Source organism: Mobula hypostoma, chromosome Y, assembly GCF_963921235.1.
Source record: "Mobula hypostoma chromosome Y, sMobHyp1.1, whole genome shotgun sequence".
In the NCBI taxonomy this organism is placed as follows: Eukaryota; Metazoa; Chordata; class Chondrichthyes; order Myliobatiformes; family Myliobatidae; genus Mobula; species Mobula hypostoma.
Genome location: NC_086130.1, coordinates 4,415,093 through 4,432,115, shown reverse-complemented (window position 1 = coordinate 4,432,115; position 17,023 = coordinate 4,415,093). Strand labels below are relative to the sequence as shown.

The 17,023-nt window shown below is 42.4% G+C and overlaps 1 protein-coding gene across 1 annotated transcript in view; it reads right to left on the bottom strand.

The window, feature by feature from the left end:
- Positions 1-13,837: 13,837 nt before the first annotated feature.
- LOC134341061 (polycomb complex protein BMI-1-like) overlaps positions 13,838-17,023 on the bottom strand; it is a 74,814-nt gene continuing 71,628 nt past the window's right edge. Inside the window, exon 9 of the mRNA XM_063038809.1 lies at positions 13,838-14,158. Coding sequence (XP_062894879.1) covers positions 13,838-14,158 — 321 coding nt within the window. The remainder of the gene's footprint in view (positions 14,159-17,023) is intronic.

Below are 17,023 nucleotides of genomic sequence, written 5' to 3'. Positions count from 1 at the left end.
TGAGTTCCTCAAGCATTTTCTGCCTGATTCCTCGTAAATCTTTCCTGTACTATTTCCAGTTTAACCACACCTCTCTAAGTTAACAAATTTCATGACACATGCCAGTGATAATAAACCTGACTCTGATTCTTATAACAGCATGACCAAAACTACACATTTCTCTAGAGCAGTGGTCCCCACCCTCCAGACCACGGGCCGATACATTGCCGTGAAGAATGCAGTGGTGCAGCGGTAGTTAGAATGCACCCAGCACATCTTTAAGAAGAAAGTCGAAATAAACAAGCTAATTAATTAGGTGCCACTATTAATTAGCTTGTTTATTTCGGCTTTCTTCTTAAAGATATGCTGGGTGCGTTCCGACTACCGCTGCACTACTGCATTCTTCACGGCAATGTATCGGCCCGTGGTCTGGAGGTTGAGGACCACTGCTCCAGAGAAGGTTGTGAAAAATTGCAAGTGTCACTCCACTCTTCAAGAAGGGAGATAGACGGAAGAAAGGAAACTACAGGCCAGTTAATCTGACCTCAGTGGTTGGGAAGATGTTGGAGTTGATTATTAAAGATGGGTCTCAGGGTACTTAGAAGCACATGATAAAATAGGCCGTAGTCAGCATAGTTTCCTCAAAAGAAAGTTGTCTGATAAATCCATTGGAATTTTTTGAAGAAGTAACAAGCAGGATAGAAAAAAGAGAATTGGTTCACGTTGTGTACTTGAATTTTCAGAAGGCCTTTGACAAGGTGCCATACAAGGCTACTATGAGCCCATGGTATTACAGGAACGATTCCAGCATGGATAAAGCAGTGGCTGACTGGCAGGAGGCAAAGAGTGGGAAGAAAGGAAGCCTTTCTGTTTGGCTGCCAGTGACTACTGGTGTTCCTCAGAGATCTGTGTTGGGACTGATTCTTTTACCTTTAATGTCAATAAATTTGTATGATGGAATTGATGGCTCGGTCGCAAAGTTTGCAGACGATATGAAGATAGCTGGAGGGTCAGGTAGTTTTGAAAAACTATAGAGGCTACGGAAGGATTTAAGCCAGGAGAATGGGCAAAGAAATGGCAGGTGGCATAGTGTCGGGAAGTATATGGTCATGTACTTTGGTAGAAAAAAATGACTATTTTCTAAATGCAGAGAAAATACAAAACTCCGAGGCACAAAAGGGACTTGGGAGTCCTTGGGCAAGATTCCCTGAAGGTTAATTTGCACATTGACTCTGTAGTGAGGAAGGCAAATGCAATATTAGCATTCATTTCAAGAGGACTACAATATAAAATAAAGGATGTAATGTTGAAACTTTATAAAGCAGTGGTGAGGCCACACTTGGAGGATTGTGAGCAGGTTTGGGCCCCTTATCTTAGAAAGGATGAAACTGGAAAGGGTTAAAAAGAGATTCACGAAAATGATTCTAGGATTGAATGGGTTGTTATATGAAGTGCATCTGATGGTCTTGGGCCTGAATTCACTAAAATTCAGAAGAATGAGGGGTGACCTCTGTGACATCAATGGATTGGTAAATGACCTTGATAATAGTGGATGCGGAGAAGATACTTCCTATGGTGGGAGGGTCTAAGACCAAAGAACACAGCTTTAGAATAGAAGGGCGTCCTTTTAGTACAGAAATGAGGAATTTCTTTAGCCAAAGGTGGTGAATCTGTGGAATTATTTGCCACAGGTGGCTATGGAGGCCAAGTCTTTATGTTTATGTAAGGCAAAGGTTGATAGATTCGTGATTGGTCAAGGCATGAAGGGATACGTGGAGAAGGCATGAGATTGGGGCTGAGAGGAAAACTGGATCAGCCATGATGAAATGGCGAAGCAGAGTTGATGGGCCAAATGGCCTAATTCTGCTCCTGAATCTAATGGTCTTTACTCCGTTCAGCCTAAGCAATTTACGCATCTGGTACATAATTTCTGAACTCCGGTACTCAGTGCCCTGACTGATGAAGGACAGCATGGGTTGAACACCTTTTTCACTACCCTGTGACAACAAACCATGCAGTCGTACTCCTAGGTGGTTCAGTTGTAATGCACTCCTTAGTGCACTACCATTCACAGTACAAGTCCTCCGCTAGTCTGATTTTCCAAAATACATGTCCTCACACTAATCCGAATTGAAATATATTTGCTATTCCTGAGCCCACTTCTCTAACTGTTCAATCCCCCTGTAATCCATGACAATCTTCTTCACTACAAACGACATTTCCTAATTTTCTGTCATCTACAAACTTATTGACCACAACTTGTGTATTTGCATCCAAATTAAATAACACCAATCTTGGCAGAACACTAGTTAGTTACCAGCTTTAATTCTGAGGAACAACTTTACACCAACACCCTACGTCCGAGACAATTTTAAATTCATCTGGCATCTGCACCAGAAAAGGTGGGACCTTCCCGTAGCCACTCATTTCAATTCCACTTCCTGTTCCCATTCCGACATGTCAGTCCACGGTCTCCTCTACTACCGCGATGAGGCCACACTCAGGCTGGAGGAACAAGACCTTATATTCCATCTGGGTAGCCTCCAAACTGATGGCATAAACATCGATTTCTCGAACTTCCAGTAATTGCCTCCCCCCCCCCATCTTCTCCATTCCCCATTCTTGTTTCCCTTTCACACCTCTTTTTACCTGTCCATCACCTCCCTCTTGTACTCGCTAGCACATGGCACAGACAGTAGTCCAGAGGTTACTACCTTGTAGGTCCTGTTTCTCAACGTTTTAGCTAACTCCCTGAAATCTCTCTTCAAGACCTCCTCACCTGGTCTACCTATGTCACTTGTACCAATATGTACAAAGACTTCTGGCTGCTCACCCTTGCAACATACCATCTGTATCATGCCCATCTCTGATCCTCTTACGAAAGGATCTCCTATCAGCACTGCAGTACTGTGCACTTCTTTGGTCTTCTGAGCTACAGCACCAGACAGTATCGGGGAACCAGTCACAGTGACTGCACCGGTATGTCATTCCCCCTTACTGAAGCTACAGCCACAGATATTCTCTTCACTGGTTATGCATTTCCCCTCTTTTTCCTGACAGTCACTTGGTTACCTGCTTCCTGGAACTTACAGGTGACTACCTCCGAGTAGCTCCTATACATCACCTCCTCTTCCTCCAATGAGTCAGAAGTCTTGCAGCCACTGCTCCAGTTCCTTAATACATTCTCTCAGGAGCCATAGCTGAATGCATCTGCTGAACATTTGAGAGACTGGATGTCTCCCAGACTTCCCAAATCCTATAAAGAATACAGAGCACTGTCCCTGGTGACATTCTCATAATAAATTACTATGCCCTAACTGAACGAACAAGTAAGAACAAAATGAGAGAAACTTACCGGACACTTCACCTCACCCAAACCAGATATATCCTAGCCTGATGAGCCAAAGCCACTCTAAAACTGGCACACTCAAAGAATGTTTGCTTGCACATATTATTGTAATTGGACATGCTGTGCAGGTTGACTCTGTGATTAAGAAAGTATATGGTGTATTGGACTTCATCAACTGTGGGATTCAGTTTAGGAGCAGAGAGGTAATGTTGGACCCTGGTCAGAATGGACTTGGAGTACTGTGCTCAGTTTTGGTCAACTCACTACAGGAAGGATGTGGAAACTATAGAAAGGGTGCGGAGTAGACTTACAGGGAATTTTCCTGGGTTGGGCAGCATGCTTAATGGGAATGGGTTGAGTGAACTCAGACTTCTCTCCTTTGAGCAGCTGAGGATGAGAGGTGAACTTATAGAGGTGTACAAGATAATAAGAGGCATTGATCATGTGGATAGTCAGAGACATTTCCACACGGCTAAACTGGCTAACAAGACAGGGCATAGTCTTAAGATGCTTAGAAATAGATACAGAGATAGGGGTAAGCTGTATGCAGAGAGCGGAGAGTGCGTGGAATGGGTTGCTAGGGAGGTAGTGTAGACAGATACAATAGGCAGATTTAAGAAGCTCCTGAAGAGCTACAGGGAGCTCTGAAAAATAGAGGGCTATTTGTAACCCAAAAATTTCTAAGGTACGGACATGTTCGGCACAGATTTGTTGATTGAAGGTACTGTTTTGTGCAGTAGTTTTCTATGATTCTATGGATTGGTCTGTCTGTCTGCCTGTCTGTCTGTCTGTCTGTCTGTCTGTCTGTCTATCTATCTATCTATCTATCTATCTATCTATCTATCTATCTATCTATCTATCTATCTATCTATCTATCTATCTATCTATCTATCTATCTATCTATCTATCTATCTATCTATCTATCTATCTATCTATCTATCTATCTATCTATCTATCTATCTGTTTGTCTGTCTGTCTATCTATCTATCTATCTATCTATCTATCTGTCTATCTATCTATCTATCTATCTATCTATCTATCTATCTATCTATCTATCTATCTATCTATCTATCTATCTGTCTGTCTGTCTATCTAACTATCTATCTATCTATCAATATATCTATCTATCTATCTATCTATCTATCTATCTATCTATCTATCTATCTATCTATCTATCTATCTATCTGTTTGTCTGTCTATCTATCTATCTATCTATCTATCTATCTATCTATCTATCTATCTATCTATCTATCTATCTATCTATCTATCTATCTATCTATCTATCTATCTATCTATCTATCTATCTATCTATCTATCTATCTATCTATCTATCTATCTGTCTGTCTGTCTGTCTATCTAACTATCTATCTATCTATCTATCTATCTATCTATCTATCTATCTATCTATCTATCTATCTATCTATCTATCTATCTATCTATCTATCTATCAATCTATCCATCTATCTATCTGTCCATCTGTCCATCTGTTCATCTGTCCATCTTTCCATCTGTCCATGTGTCCATGTGTCATTCAGTCCATCCATCTATCTATCTATCTTATCTATCTTATCTATCTATCTATCTATCTATCTATCTATCTATCTATCTATCGATCTATCGATCTATCTATCTATCTATCTATCTATCTATCTATCTATCTAACTATCTATCTATCTATCTTTCTATCTATCTGTTTATAATAACTTTGCAATGATTGTTTTTGTTCAATCTTTCCCTTGTTCTTTCAAACATGTTCCAATAGATTCATGCTTTCAGTCACTTATTTTCTTGAAGGTTCTGTTAACACTGCTAATTGCTGTTGTCTAGCGGGATGTAGAACCCGCCGTTGGCAGTTTGCAGATTGGCACAGCAACAGAGTCATTGCATCAAGTGGAGCAGGAGGTCATGTTTCAAAATTAAGTTGAGTTGTGAGCCCTTAATGGAATTGAGTTTGTCTAATGGTTATGAAAGTTTTGATTTCCCAATACGCACTAATCTCAACGTCCAAAGCTGTTTCCAGCACTCTGAATTTACTTTGCATTTTTGACTATAATTTGCCAGCCTATTTGTCTCAGAGTGATACGCTGGTTCAGGTTCGTTTGGTAAAAAAAAATTTACAATAAAATGTGTCCTTCAACAGTATGCGTTGTGTGACGAATACACATAGATAAGATGTTAGCTGTCCTGTGTGATCAGCAGTTGGTCTGCCACCTGTCTTCAAGTGAGAGATAAGGGGCACAATGAAACAGCACCTGGAGATGTGTAGAGAGCTGTCTGGAGCGGCTCCCCCTTTGAACCCTGAACTGTTTGAAGTGATGGACAGGCGATACCCCAGCAGGGGGATAAAAAGGGACTGGTTCGCTAAGGCAGGACACACACGCCACCCGAGGTAACGAGACCCTGGAAGCGATGCGCCTCTCACGAGTGGGTGAGAAGTACCAGACAACGACCAGGGTGGAAAGGTACGATCAGCGGGAACCCGGTGTGTGTCCGCCCTTGCCTGGGTGCCGGGTTCACTGCAGAGGATCGACCGCATCTGGAGGAGGGGTCACAGTCGGTGACCTCAGGTGACATCACCAAGGACTTGCCCAAAAGCTGTTTGTGAGCCATATCGCCAGTCTGTGAGTGAAGCCGTGTCTGAATGATCAGTTGTTCCTGTTCTCTCTCTCTCTCTCCCCACGTTGTCCATCGCCATGGCAACGATTACTGCGAACTGAACTACTAAACTGGACTGAACTTTGAGTCATTTTGAAATTTGGTCATTTACCCCTAGACAACAATAGAGCTTGATTGATGCTGTTATCTTAATTCTGTGCACATGGGTGTTTACCATCGCTGAACTGTTGCATTTATTATCCTTTCGATTATTGTGTTGCTTGTTTCTTTAATAAAACTTTCTTAGTTCTAGTACTCCAGACTCCAACTGATTGATCCATTTCTGCTGGTTTGGCAACCCTGTTACGGGGTACGTAACATAAGTGGGGTTCTCGTCCGCGATTTTGAACGCTAAATTTGGGATGGAGTAAATTGATTGGGTTAAAATTCCCGAAAGAAAGAAAAGACAAACAGCAGAAATGGAGGCTGAGGAATTTATAAAGGCGCCGACCTTGGAGGCATTAGAGGATGCCAGGAAATCGGAATTGGTAGCTGTGGCCAAACGGTTGAATCTTGCTAAGGTGAAGTCGACAATGAGGAGAGAGGAGATACACAGAGCTATTGTAGAGCACTATGTATCTCAAGGTGTGTTTCCCCAAGGTGAGCTGGGGGTGGTGTCTATTGAAAAACCTGCTGGAGACGCGGTACAGGTACAGCTTGAAAAACTGAGACTCGAGCACGAGTTCTGGGTACGGCAGTTAGAACACGAAGAGAAAGAGAGGGACAGACAGTTGACGAGAGAGGAGAAACAGAGGGAAAGGGAATTCGAATTGGAGAAGTTAAGGTTAAGGGCCGAGCAGGGGCTTGTGCCGAACCAAGGTGGAGGGTTCCGGGCGACCCAGGAGGTTAGGCTGGTTCCCCCATTTGACGATACCGACGTGAATCGGTACTTTCTCCACTTCGAAAAAGTGGCTTAAGTCAGGACTGGCCGAGGGATAAGTGGGTTGTTTTACTTCGAAGTGTAATGAAAGGGAAGGCCCAAGAAGCTTACTCCGCTTTATCCGCGGAAGATGCCCAGAGGTATGAGGTGGTGAAAGAGGCCATCCTCAGGATTTATGAGTTGGTCCCGGAGGCATACCGGCAGAGGTTCCGGAATGCGAGGAAACAGTGGGACCGCACGTATTTGGAGTTTGCTCGTGAGATGCAAACATATTGTGAGCGTTGGTGCGCCTCGAAAGGGGTAGAGGGGGGTTATGACAGACTGCTACAGCTGATTCTGATTGAGCAGTTTAAAGGTTGTGTCCCTGAGGGTATGAGACCCTACCTCGATGAGAAAGAGGCAGCCACGTTAGCCGCAACTGCTAAGTTAGCGGATGAGTATGCGTTGACGCATAAAATGAAGTTTGCCCCGAGTAAAGGCTACCAGAAGGGTAGTCAGGACGGCGGGGAGAGTCCGCCGGAAAAGTCAGAAAGTAAGCCGGGGACTAGTGAAAAGGATAAGGTAGACCGGGAGCAGTCTGGTAGGAAGTCTCCTGGGGTCGTCTGTTATAATTGTGGGAAAGCCGGTCACTTTGCGTCCAAGTGCTTTGCCCCAAAGAAGGAGACGGGAAAAGGAAAAACGGCAATTTTGAATGGCTGTATCGAGCTGTTAAGCGAACCGCTAGGGAAGGACAGGTCTGAAAAAGTCCAGGAAGGGCGCGAGAGGTTTATCTCGGCCGGACTGGTGTCAGTGAAGGAGGGGTTAAAACCAGTTCCAGTGCGGATCTGGAGAGACACGGGAGCGTGTCAGTCACTAATACTGAAGAGTGTATTAGAGTTTAGCTCAGAGACCCAGACTGGGGAGGTAGAGGTCAAAGGTGTTGGGGAAGGGACAGAGTCAGTCCCTTTGCACCAGATACACTTACAAAGCAACCTGGTCTCTGGACTAGTCACGATCGGGGTGAGGTCCGAATTACCGATGAAAGACGTGGAAGTCTTGCTCGGTAATGACATCGCCGGAGGAATCGTGTTCCCAGTCGGGAGATTGACAGGTCAGCCTGCCAGCATTGAGGCCCCGCCCATGGACTCACAGGTTCATCACGGGACCGCGATAGTGAATTTAGCTGAAACGTTTCTGCCAACCTTGTATGAGACGGGGTGTAGTGAGACAAGAGGTAGTGAGGGAGCTGGGACGGACGTAGCAGTATCCAGGAAAGAATTTGTGCAGATGCAGGAGCGAGACGAGGGGGTTTTGGCAGAGACAGCTCTCTCTGACACAGCTTTAACAAGGGAACTAGTAGGCTATTGTGTGGAGGAGGAAGTGCTAAGGAAAAAAGGGAAATCAAGTACAGTACCGGCCGATGAGGAATGGGGGGTGGTGCAAAAGAGTTATGGGGATGAGGTTTTTAACATGGCCCACGAGGTACCCCCCGGTGGACATTTTGTGGTGCTGGAGGAAACAGTTGGTGGAATCATGAAAGAGATTTACCGGCTGCCCAGGGGGAAGAATGTTATTGATCATGACCGACGCGAACTGAGACGGTCACCGGCTTTTGATATGCTAACAAACCTAGTCGGTGTTAGCGTGGAAATCAATGAAGCTAGGGGCCCCCTGATAAGAGGAAAAAACCATTTTGAAAAGATTAGGATGGGATCGATCTGATGGGAGAAGGCTATTGTTTTGGCCAGGTCTACTGATAAGGTCTCTCCCTTAATCCCCGAACAAAGCGACTCTTTAGCAGGAGTAATTAAACGACTCGCACCCGTGGGTTTGATTGTCCCAAGGCGATGCAAAGAACTGGGACGTTGGGTGATGTCTGTTACAATAGGTCGGCCTAGTAAACAAAATCCATATATAATGAGTAATTCAGTGACTAAAGGGCTGAGGAAAACAGAGGTGTGTATTGGCAATTTAATATGGCTGTCTGAAGCCAGCTTGATAGTGAACCTTGAAAATAATGAATTCGGCCACACGAGGGTCACTTACCTGGGAATTGTGGTGACACAGGGGCAGCTGGCAGTGATGCAAGCTACAGTGCAGGCTATCGCTGACCTCCCAACCCCGACAGACAAGAGGGCCCTCAGAAGGCTCTTGGAGATGGTGGGGTACCGCAGGAAGTTTTGCAATAACTCTGCGGTCAATACCCGTCCCCCTCCTACTAAGCCCTTGCGAGAGAAAACTGAGTCGGAATGGGACGACCCTTGTTATTGTGGTCCGGGACAAAACCAAATGAGAGGTTACATTGTTCGCAATTCATCAGTGTTTTTGGCCACTATGAAGTTTGCTGAGTTGGAGCCTGGTCTAAGGGATTATTAATAACACGTGTAAAAGGAACAGAAAATGTGATGACTGTCTGTCAAGGTGCTGACAACTTCAAACTCGCTGTTAGCCAAATAGCTGATAAAGATGTATATTTGTGCGTGTATCAAATAATGTATTCATGTTTGTAATTTTTACCTCCCGGTAAAAATCCTTAAAGGGGGGAAGTGTGACGAATACAAATAGATAAGATGTTAGCTGTCCTGTGTGATCAGCAGTTGGTCTGCCACCTGTCTTCAAAAGAGAGATAAGGGACACAATGAAACAGCACCTGGAGATGTGTAGAGAGCTGTCTGGAGTGGCTCCCCCTTTGAATCCTGAACTGTTTGAAGTGATGGACAGGCGATACCCCAGCAGGGGGATAAAAAGGGACGGGTTCGCTAAGGCAGAACACACACACCACCCGAGGTAACGAGACCCTGGATGCGGTTCGCCTCTCACAAGTCGGTGGGAAGTATCAGACAACAGCCAGGGTGGAAAGGTACAATCAGCGGGAACCCGGTGTGTGTCCGCCCTTGCCTGGGTGTCGGGTTCACTGCAGAGGATCGACCGCATCTGGAGGAGGGGTCACAGTCGGTGACCTCAGGTGACATCACCAAGGACCCGCCCAAAAGCTGCTTGTGAGCCCTATCGCCGGTCTATGAGTGAAGCCGTGTCTGAATGATCAGTTGTTCCTGTTCTCTCTCTCTCTCCCCCCACGTTGTCCATCGCCATGGCAACGATTACTGCGAACTGAACTACTAAACTGGACTGAACTTTGAGTCACTTTGAAATTTGGTCATTTACCCCTAGACAACGATAGAGCTTGATTGATGCTGTTATCTTAATTCTGTGCACATGTGTGTTTATCATCGCTGAACTGTTGCATTTATTATCCTTTCGATTACTGTGTTGCTTGTTTCTTTAATAAAACTTTCTTAGTTCTAGTACTCCAGACTCCAACTGAGTGATCCATTTCTGCTGGTTTGGCAACCCAGTTACGGGGTACGTAACAGTGGAAATACACAACGGTGAAAATTTAGATTTTGCGGAAGTAGCAACCTTGCAAATTTGTGTGCAAATTAGATTATTTGGCTATTCAATGAACTCGTGGAAATTATGGAAGTTCAACATACACCTGGAGGATTTGGAATGACTTAGTGATCATACATATCTCATCAGAGTCAACTAGTCAACATCTTTGTAACATAACGAAAGCAAAGTTTGATTTCAAATTAAAACCTACGCTTCTAGTGCAGTCAAATTCTGCTCGGACAGATCCCTGTTCACATTGGTTTTGAATGTCATTATTCTTTATATATATCAAACTAGGAAATACACGAGTCCTGTGCACAAAAGGGTTGAATTTTCTTGGCATTCCGTTTACTCAAAATCTGGAAAAACTTTTCTATAGGTTGTAATTGGGGCTTCGTTTCCTTTTTTCTCTTTCTAGTTTTACGTCTATAATCCCATTGGAATAATAATACATCTACTTTGAATGATTGCCATGCTAAATTAAACTCAGATGAGCACCAGGCCAATGTTAATACAATGTATTTGTTCCAATGGAACAGATGATCTTTCCGGCTGTCAGTAGTGGCTGTTACAGATTGTTCATTATCTCCATTACACCTTACATTGTAAAGAACAATACTTGTTTTATTTTACAGAACCCGATTTGAAATGGAACTACGTGGATGTTAATATGTAACAAAAACGTTCTCTGAAACCACAATAAAAAACATTAAATATTGAATCCGACCAGTACCGAACTCTCTTCCTTCTACATTCATGAGATGATAACTCAATATTTAACATACATTTACATTAAGATTAAGACGATTCTCTGGGTTATGGGCTTTCAATGTGTTCGTCTGTTAAAAGTGAAATGTGTAGGTTATGTTGCCAGCATCGATAGTAACCATGACGTCTTTTAGGAAGGGTGCATGATGTGCAGAGCCTGACGGTACAGTTGACTGCCTCTTCCCTCTGAATCTATTGCGCTTTCATAGAATTCCTATAAACAATAATACAGCCTTACTGCGGAGGTCAGGTGCATGAGATTTCAATTCAACTCTAATACCTCAGTCGAGCGCTTGGTGACCCCTGGATACTGACAAATTTTTTGCAGCAATTCTAGAGTGCACCGTTGCAAACTCATGATACAGATGTATTTCCTGGAGATCAGATGAAAATACAAAGCAATAGTGCTTGGGATCTGAAAATGATGGTAACGCATTTAATAATGCAACCCAGCGAGGTACTGCTTTGAAGAGTTTCAGCGCACGACTCTTCCGGCACTGCTTGGCAATCTTCATCATCCTCTTCTTAAAACGTGTCTCTTGAAAACATCGTCTACAGCCAGGTACAACACAAATCCTAGAGGGGGCGATGTTAAGTTATCCATCTCTATTCCTTTCAAAACTTTATTCAATAAAGTTTTCTTTTTGTTTTAGAAAATAAATGGATATTGTCATTATTTTAATAGGATGGGTGTCACAACATTTCCCATTCTACAATTAAAAAGTTATTCCGAAACATGGAAAGATGTTTATAATTAAAGTAAATACACTTCTAAAATGATTTAATAAGATTATCAAAACATAAAATAAAATTTGAAACAATATTCCATTTTAAGCTCATTTCATTTGTGCTGTTCTGTCAGTATCAAATTGTTAGAAGGAAAGAATTTTCATTTCATACTAACTGATGTGCATACACACACACACACACACACACACACATAAAATGTAGGCATTGAAAATGCTAAGTTATACAGTCGACTCCTGTCAAGTGAGAACACAAACAGAAGAAATTCTGCAGATACTGGAAATCCAGAACAGCACACGCAAAATGGTGGAGATAAGGCAGCATCTATGGAGGAATTCTGTTGAAGGGTTTTGGCTGGAAAGGTCATCGACTGTTTAATCACCAATGTAGATGCTGTCTGACCCTTTAACATTTAGCGTGTGTTCTTCCAGCTAACTGAGGTTGTTTTCAAGGTCACCAATTGTGTTACCAGCACATTTAGAATCAATTAATATTATAATAAAGTTTTGACTGCTGTAGTCACTTTAAGACAAAGCATTTGAATGCAGTGCGGAAACAGATTATTCTTATTGAATTGCCTAACAAAAACCCTGACTATAATTGCAGTAAGATTCGAATCTCATTAGTTTTTACCAGAATTTATAGTTCTGCACATATTTCATTCACAGTATATTAAGTAGTATCTGTACATTATCTGTACCTGAATCTCCTCATTCTGATTATAACCTGCAGAAATTACAAGAGCCTCTTAGGAAGGAATGAATGGTGAAAAATACCCACCTAAATGGGACTTCCAAGAGCAGTTGGTGATTTGCTTTGAAAATCTCCTATAGGAGATGAATTCCCCCTCACAACACCATACCACCCTCCCCACACCAAAATAAATAATTCCTATCTTCCTGGCTACTGAAGACGTTCTCTTTAGAACAGAGATGAGGAGAAATTTCCTTAGCCAGAGAGTGATGAATCTATGTTCATCATCACACACAGCATTGCAAGTTATTGGGTTATATTTAAAAATTCTTGATTATTCAGGGTGTCTAAGGTTGCGGTCAAAGACAGGAGTATGGGGTTGAGAGGAGGAATAAATCAGCCATGATGGAATACTGGACCAGATGTGATGGCTGCATCACTTAATTCTATTCCTACATCATGAACTAATCATATGTGACAGAGTTCTGAAAGAATTACTCTGTTCAGGGCTAAAGCTGGGTTTCTCTCAGATTCCTTCTTTTATCTGACACCTGGAATCAGAAAGGTATAGAAATTCAACAGCTGGACTATGGTGGAATTATACTTCAACCAAGCCTTTCTCCCCACATGAACACATCTACATACTCAATATAAACCTATAAATGTTGAAGACCACTGACATATCCAACTGTTTGAAAAAAATAACACAGCTTGTGTTTTCCCCACATACGCAAAGCTAGAATTAGGAGACAAACTTTGGTGTATCAATAAATTTGAAAATCTCATAATGATGTAAATATTTCATGGTGCAAACTTTCAGATATTTCATCAGCCTTATATACAACATTGTGTATGAGAGAAAAATGATGCCCTTACGTCATTCAAAGAAGCGTTGCCTGGCTGTATGGCCCAACACTCAACTCTCATATTTCTGGTCAGTTTTAATTAGATACAAATACCATCAAAGCACATCGGATTGATTGAAATGCTATCACTCCCTTTTTTAATACCTTGGAACTAATGAGATTGAATTTAAGGCAACTATCCCTCAAAGGAAATAGCCACACCACTTGATGTTTCAGGGAGCATACATGGTGGACATGGCCAATTCTGTTTCATTTAAGAGGAGTTGACTTTACTTGTATCTGCAAGTTGAGGCAATGCATCCACAGCATCTATAACCAGAGGTGCATGTTGGCCATTAACATTTAAGAAGTTGCATGGAGGGATAGAAATGTTTCTTACAATAAACATATTGCTAAACAGCAAATGTAATATATATATTACATTTAATAAAGGGTTCAGCAGTCAGCTGAATGCTGACAGCACAGTGTATATTATTTAGGCGAATTTCTATTCCTCGTTGCTTGACATTAATTTGGTCATTCCAGATTTCAGCAGGAGGTGGGAGCTGTCAAGCCATTTACAGTCACTTTGCGGACTCTGAGTACAGATGGGAGCATCTGGAGACAGTTTGTATTTCCATTCATGACCGAGTCCACTGTGGCAGGGTACTGCGAATTGGGAGAAAGTGCAGGCGTGCTGGGGCTTGGCAGCGAAGAGGATGTGGAAGGAACAGCGGCTGGGCTGCTTTTGTCACTCACGGAGTCACTCTCTGAGTTCATACTCATGTTGGTGAAATCCTCATTGGGATGACTGACTTTTAACCTTTTGCATGCAGGCTGCACCTTGTACTTCAGGGGCAAAGGACCATTCTATAAATTGAACAAGAAATACATGAATTATAACATGAAGATAAGAAAATCAGCAGATGCTGGAAATCCAAGTGACACACAAAAATACTGGAAGAACTCAGGAGGCCATGCAGCATCTATGGAAAAGAGTAAGTAGTTGATGTTTTTGAGGCTGAGACCCTTCATTAGGATATTATAAAATGAAGGTGGCATTCATATACTGGAAATAACATAAAATATATGTTCTCTGCTTCCTTCCCATAATTAATACCTGAAGCAAGTCTGCTCATCTCAAAAACTTTACCAAAGATATAAATATGTATCATTATTCACACTGATACTGATAACCTCTACAGAAGTATACTGGCACCATCCTACCCCACCATTAAGAATATTCACTGAAGGCTGACAGGAAAAGGCCAGCAATATCATCAAAGATCATACCCACCCTGCTCACGGTATGTTTGTCCAATTTCCATTAGAAAAGAAGCTATACATTATCCACACCAAGAACAGCAGATTCAAAACAGTTACTTGCCCCAAGTCATCAGGCTGATCAAAACCTCCATCCATCATCACTACTTTCTCATTTGCTGTCAGTCACCTTGTAGGTTTTTGCAAATAAAATCAAGTGAGGTGTTTTATGTTTAATGAAACCCATAACACATTTTATTGAACTCCAAAACCTAAACAGGAACACATGCTACTTTACATAATAACATCATCATGTCAGACCAGCCTCTTAAGGTGAAACCCTAACTCAATGTCAATTGTGTATTATGTACATTTATCCCAATTATGTTATCCTACAATCTTATGTATAGATACCTTGTACGTAGCATCACTTTTTTTTTGTGCATACAATCAGAATGGCTGGGAGTCCAAGTCATTGGGGATATTTAAAGGAGAGGTTCCTGATTAGTAAGAGTGTCAAAGGTTACAGGGAGAAGGCAAGACATTGGGGTCAAGAGGGATAATGAATCAGGCATGGTGGAACGGTGGAGTAAGTGATGGCCAAACAGCCCAATTCTGATTCTATGTCTGTTTATTGCATTTTTTATTGTGCTCTTCATTCTTATCATGTTTTAATGCTGCAATGGATCCAGAGTAACAATCATTCATTCTCCTTTACAATTTATGTTTTGACGAATGACAACAAACAATCTTGAATCTTTAGTCTTATGTTAGAGTGCCCGTGTCCTTCACTATCAATAATGGCTGTTCACCGAAGCTTCTCAAAAAAGTCATTGTTACTTTAATTGAAAAGACCAGCTCCTATCTTCATCCCCCTCCCACACACTGCATTACTCCACAGTTTGCCAGCAATCTGTAGCCAAATAGTGGATCACCTTTGGATCCTCACTGATTAATAAAATAAAATACAAACATTTTTACTTATTGCTAGCGAAGCAATGGAACATGAATAGCACATGCTTTTTAGAAGCCTAGACAAAGGGGAGTTGTTCTCATAATTGCCATATGTGTGCAAGGTGAACACACATACACATCTCTCTCTTTTTCTCACTGTCTGTATGTCTTTCTCTCTCCCTGTCTGTGTGTTTGTGAGAGTTGCTTGGTTTCCAGAATCTGCAGATTATCTAGTGTTTATGGCTGTCTTACTTCCTCATTCACACACACATGCACCCAAACACACACGAAAACACATATGCACATACACCCCCACACACACACACACACACACAAACCAACACACACAGACACACAAACACACACACATACACACACCAACACACACCCACCACACACACACAAAACACACATACACACACACCCCAACACACACCCACCACACACACAACTTACACACACAACACACACACACACACATACACACACACTCACACACACACACACACACCACACAGCAACACACTCGTACACACAGCAAAACACATATGCACACATCAACAGGCACACACCAACATATGTACACACAGCAACACACACACACACACACACACATACACACAGCAACATACACATACAGCCCAACACACACATACCAACTCACACACACACCCAGCATACACACACACCCAACACACACACACCAACACACACAAACTTACACAAACTCAACACACACACCAATACACACTCACACACACCAACATGCATACACACAACCTTCACACACACACACACACACAGACACACACACAAACACACACAGACATACACACACACCAACGCACATGCACACTCACCAACCAACTCATACACACACCCAGCACACGCACACACCCAATACACACACACCCCAACACATAGAAAACTTATACACACAACACACGCACACACCACACACAAACCAACAAACACACACACACCAACATGTACACACAACATGCACACACAAACCAACACAGACATCCCAGCACACATTAGATTAGATTAGATTCAACTTCATTTACATTGTGCTGAGTACAGATACAAAGCCAATGAAATGCAATCAGCATCTAACTAGAAGTGCAAAACAATAGTATTGTTTACAAAATAACTGCGAATAAAAAGTAAGTGCTACAGCATTCAAATACAAAAGTACTGAGACGGTACAATATGGGTGGAATACTGCTTAGCACTGTGATATGAGGTTCAGCAGGGTCACAGACTCAGGGAAAAAGCTCTTCCTGAGCCTGGTGGTGAGGGAGTGGAGGCTTCTGTAGTGCCTACTGGAATGGAGGAGAGTTTAAAGTCCATTGTTAGGGTGAGATGCATCCTTGATAATGCTTTTCGCCCTGGCCAGGCAGCGTTTATGGCAGATGTTCTCAATGGTGGGCAACTGGGTGCTGATAATCTGCTGGGCAGTTTTCACCACCTGCTGGACTGTTTTGCAGTCTGATACAGGACAATTGTTATACCACA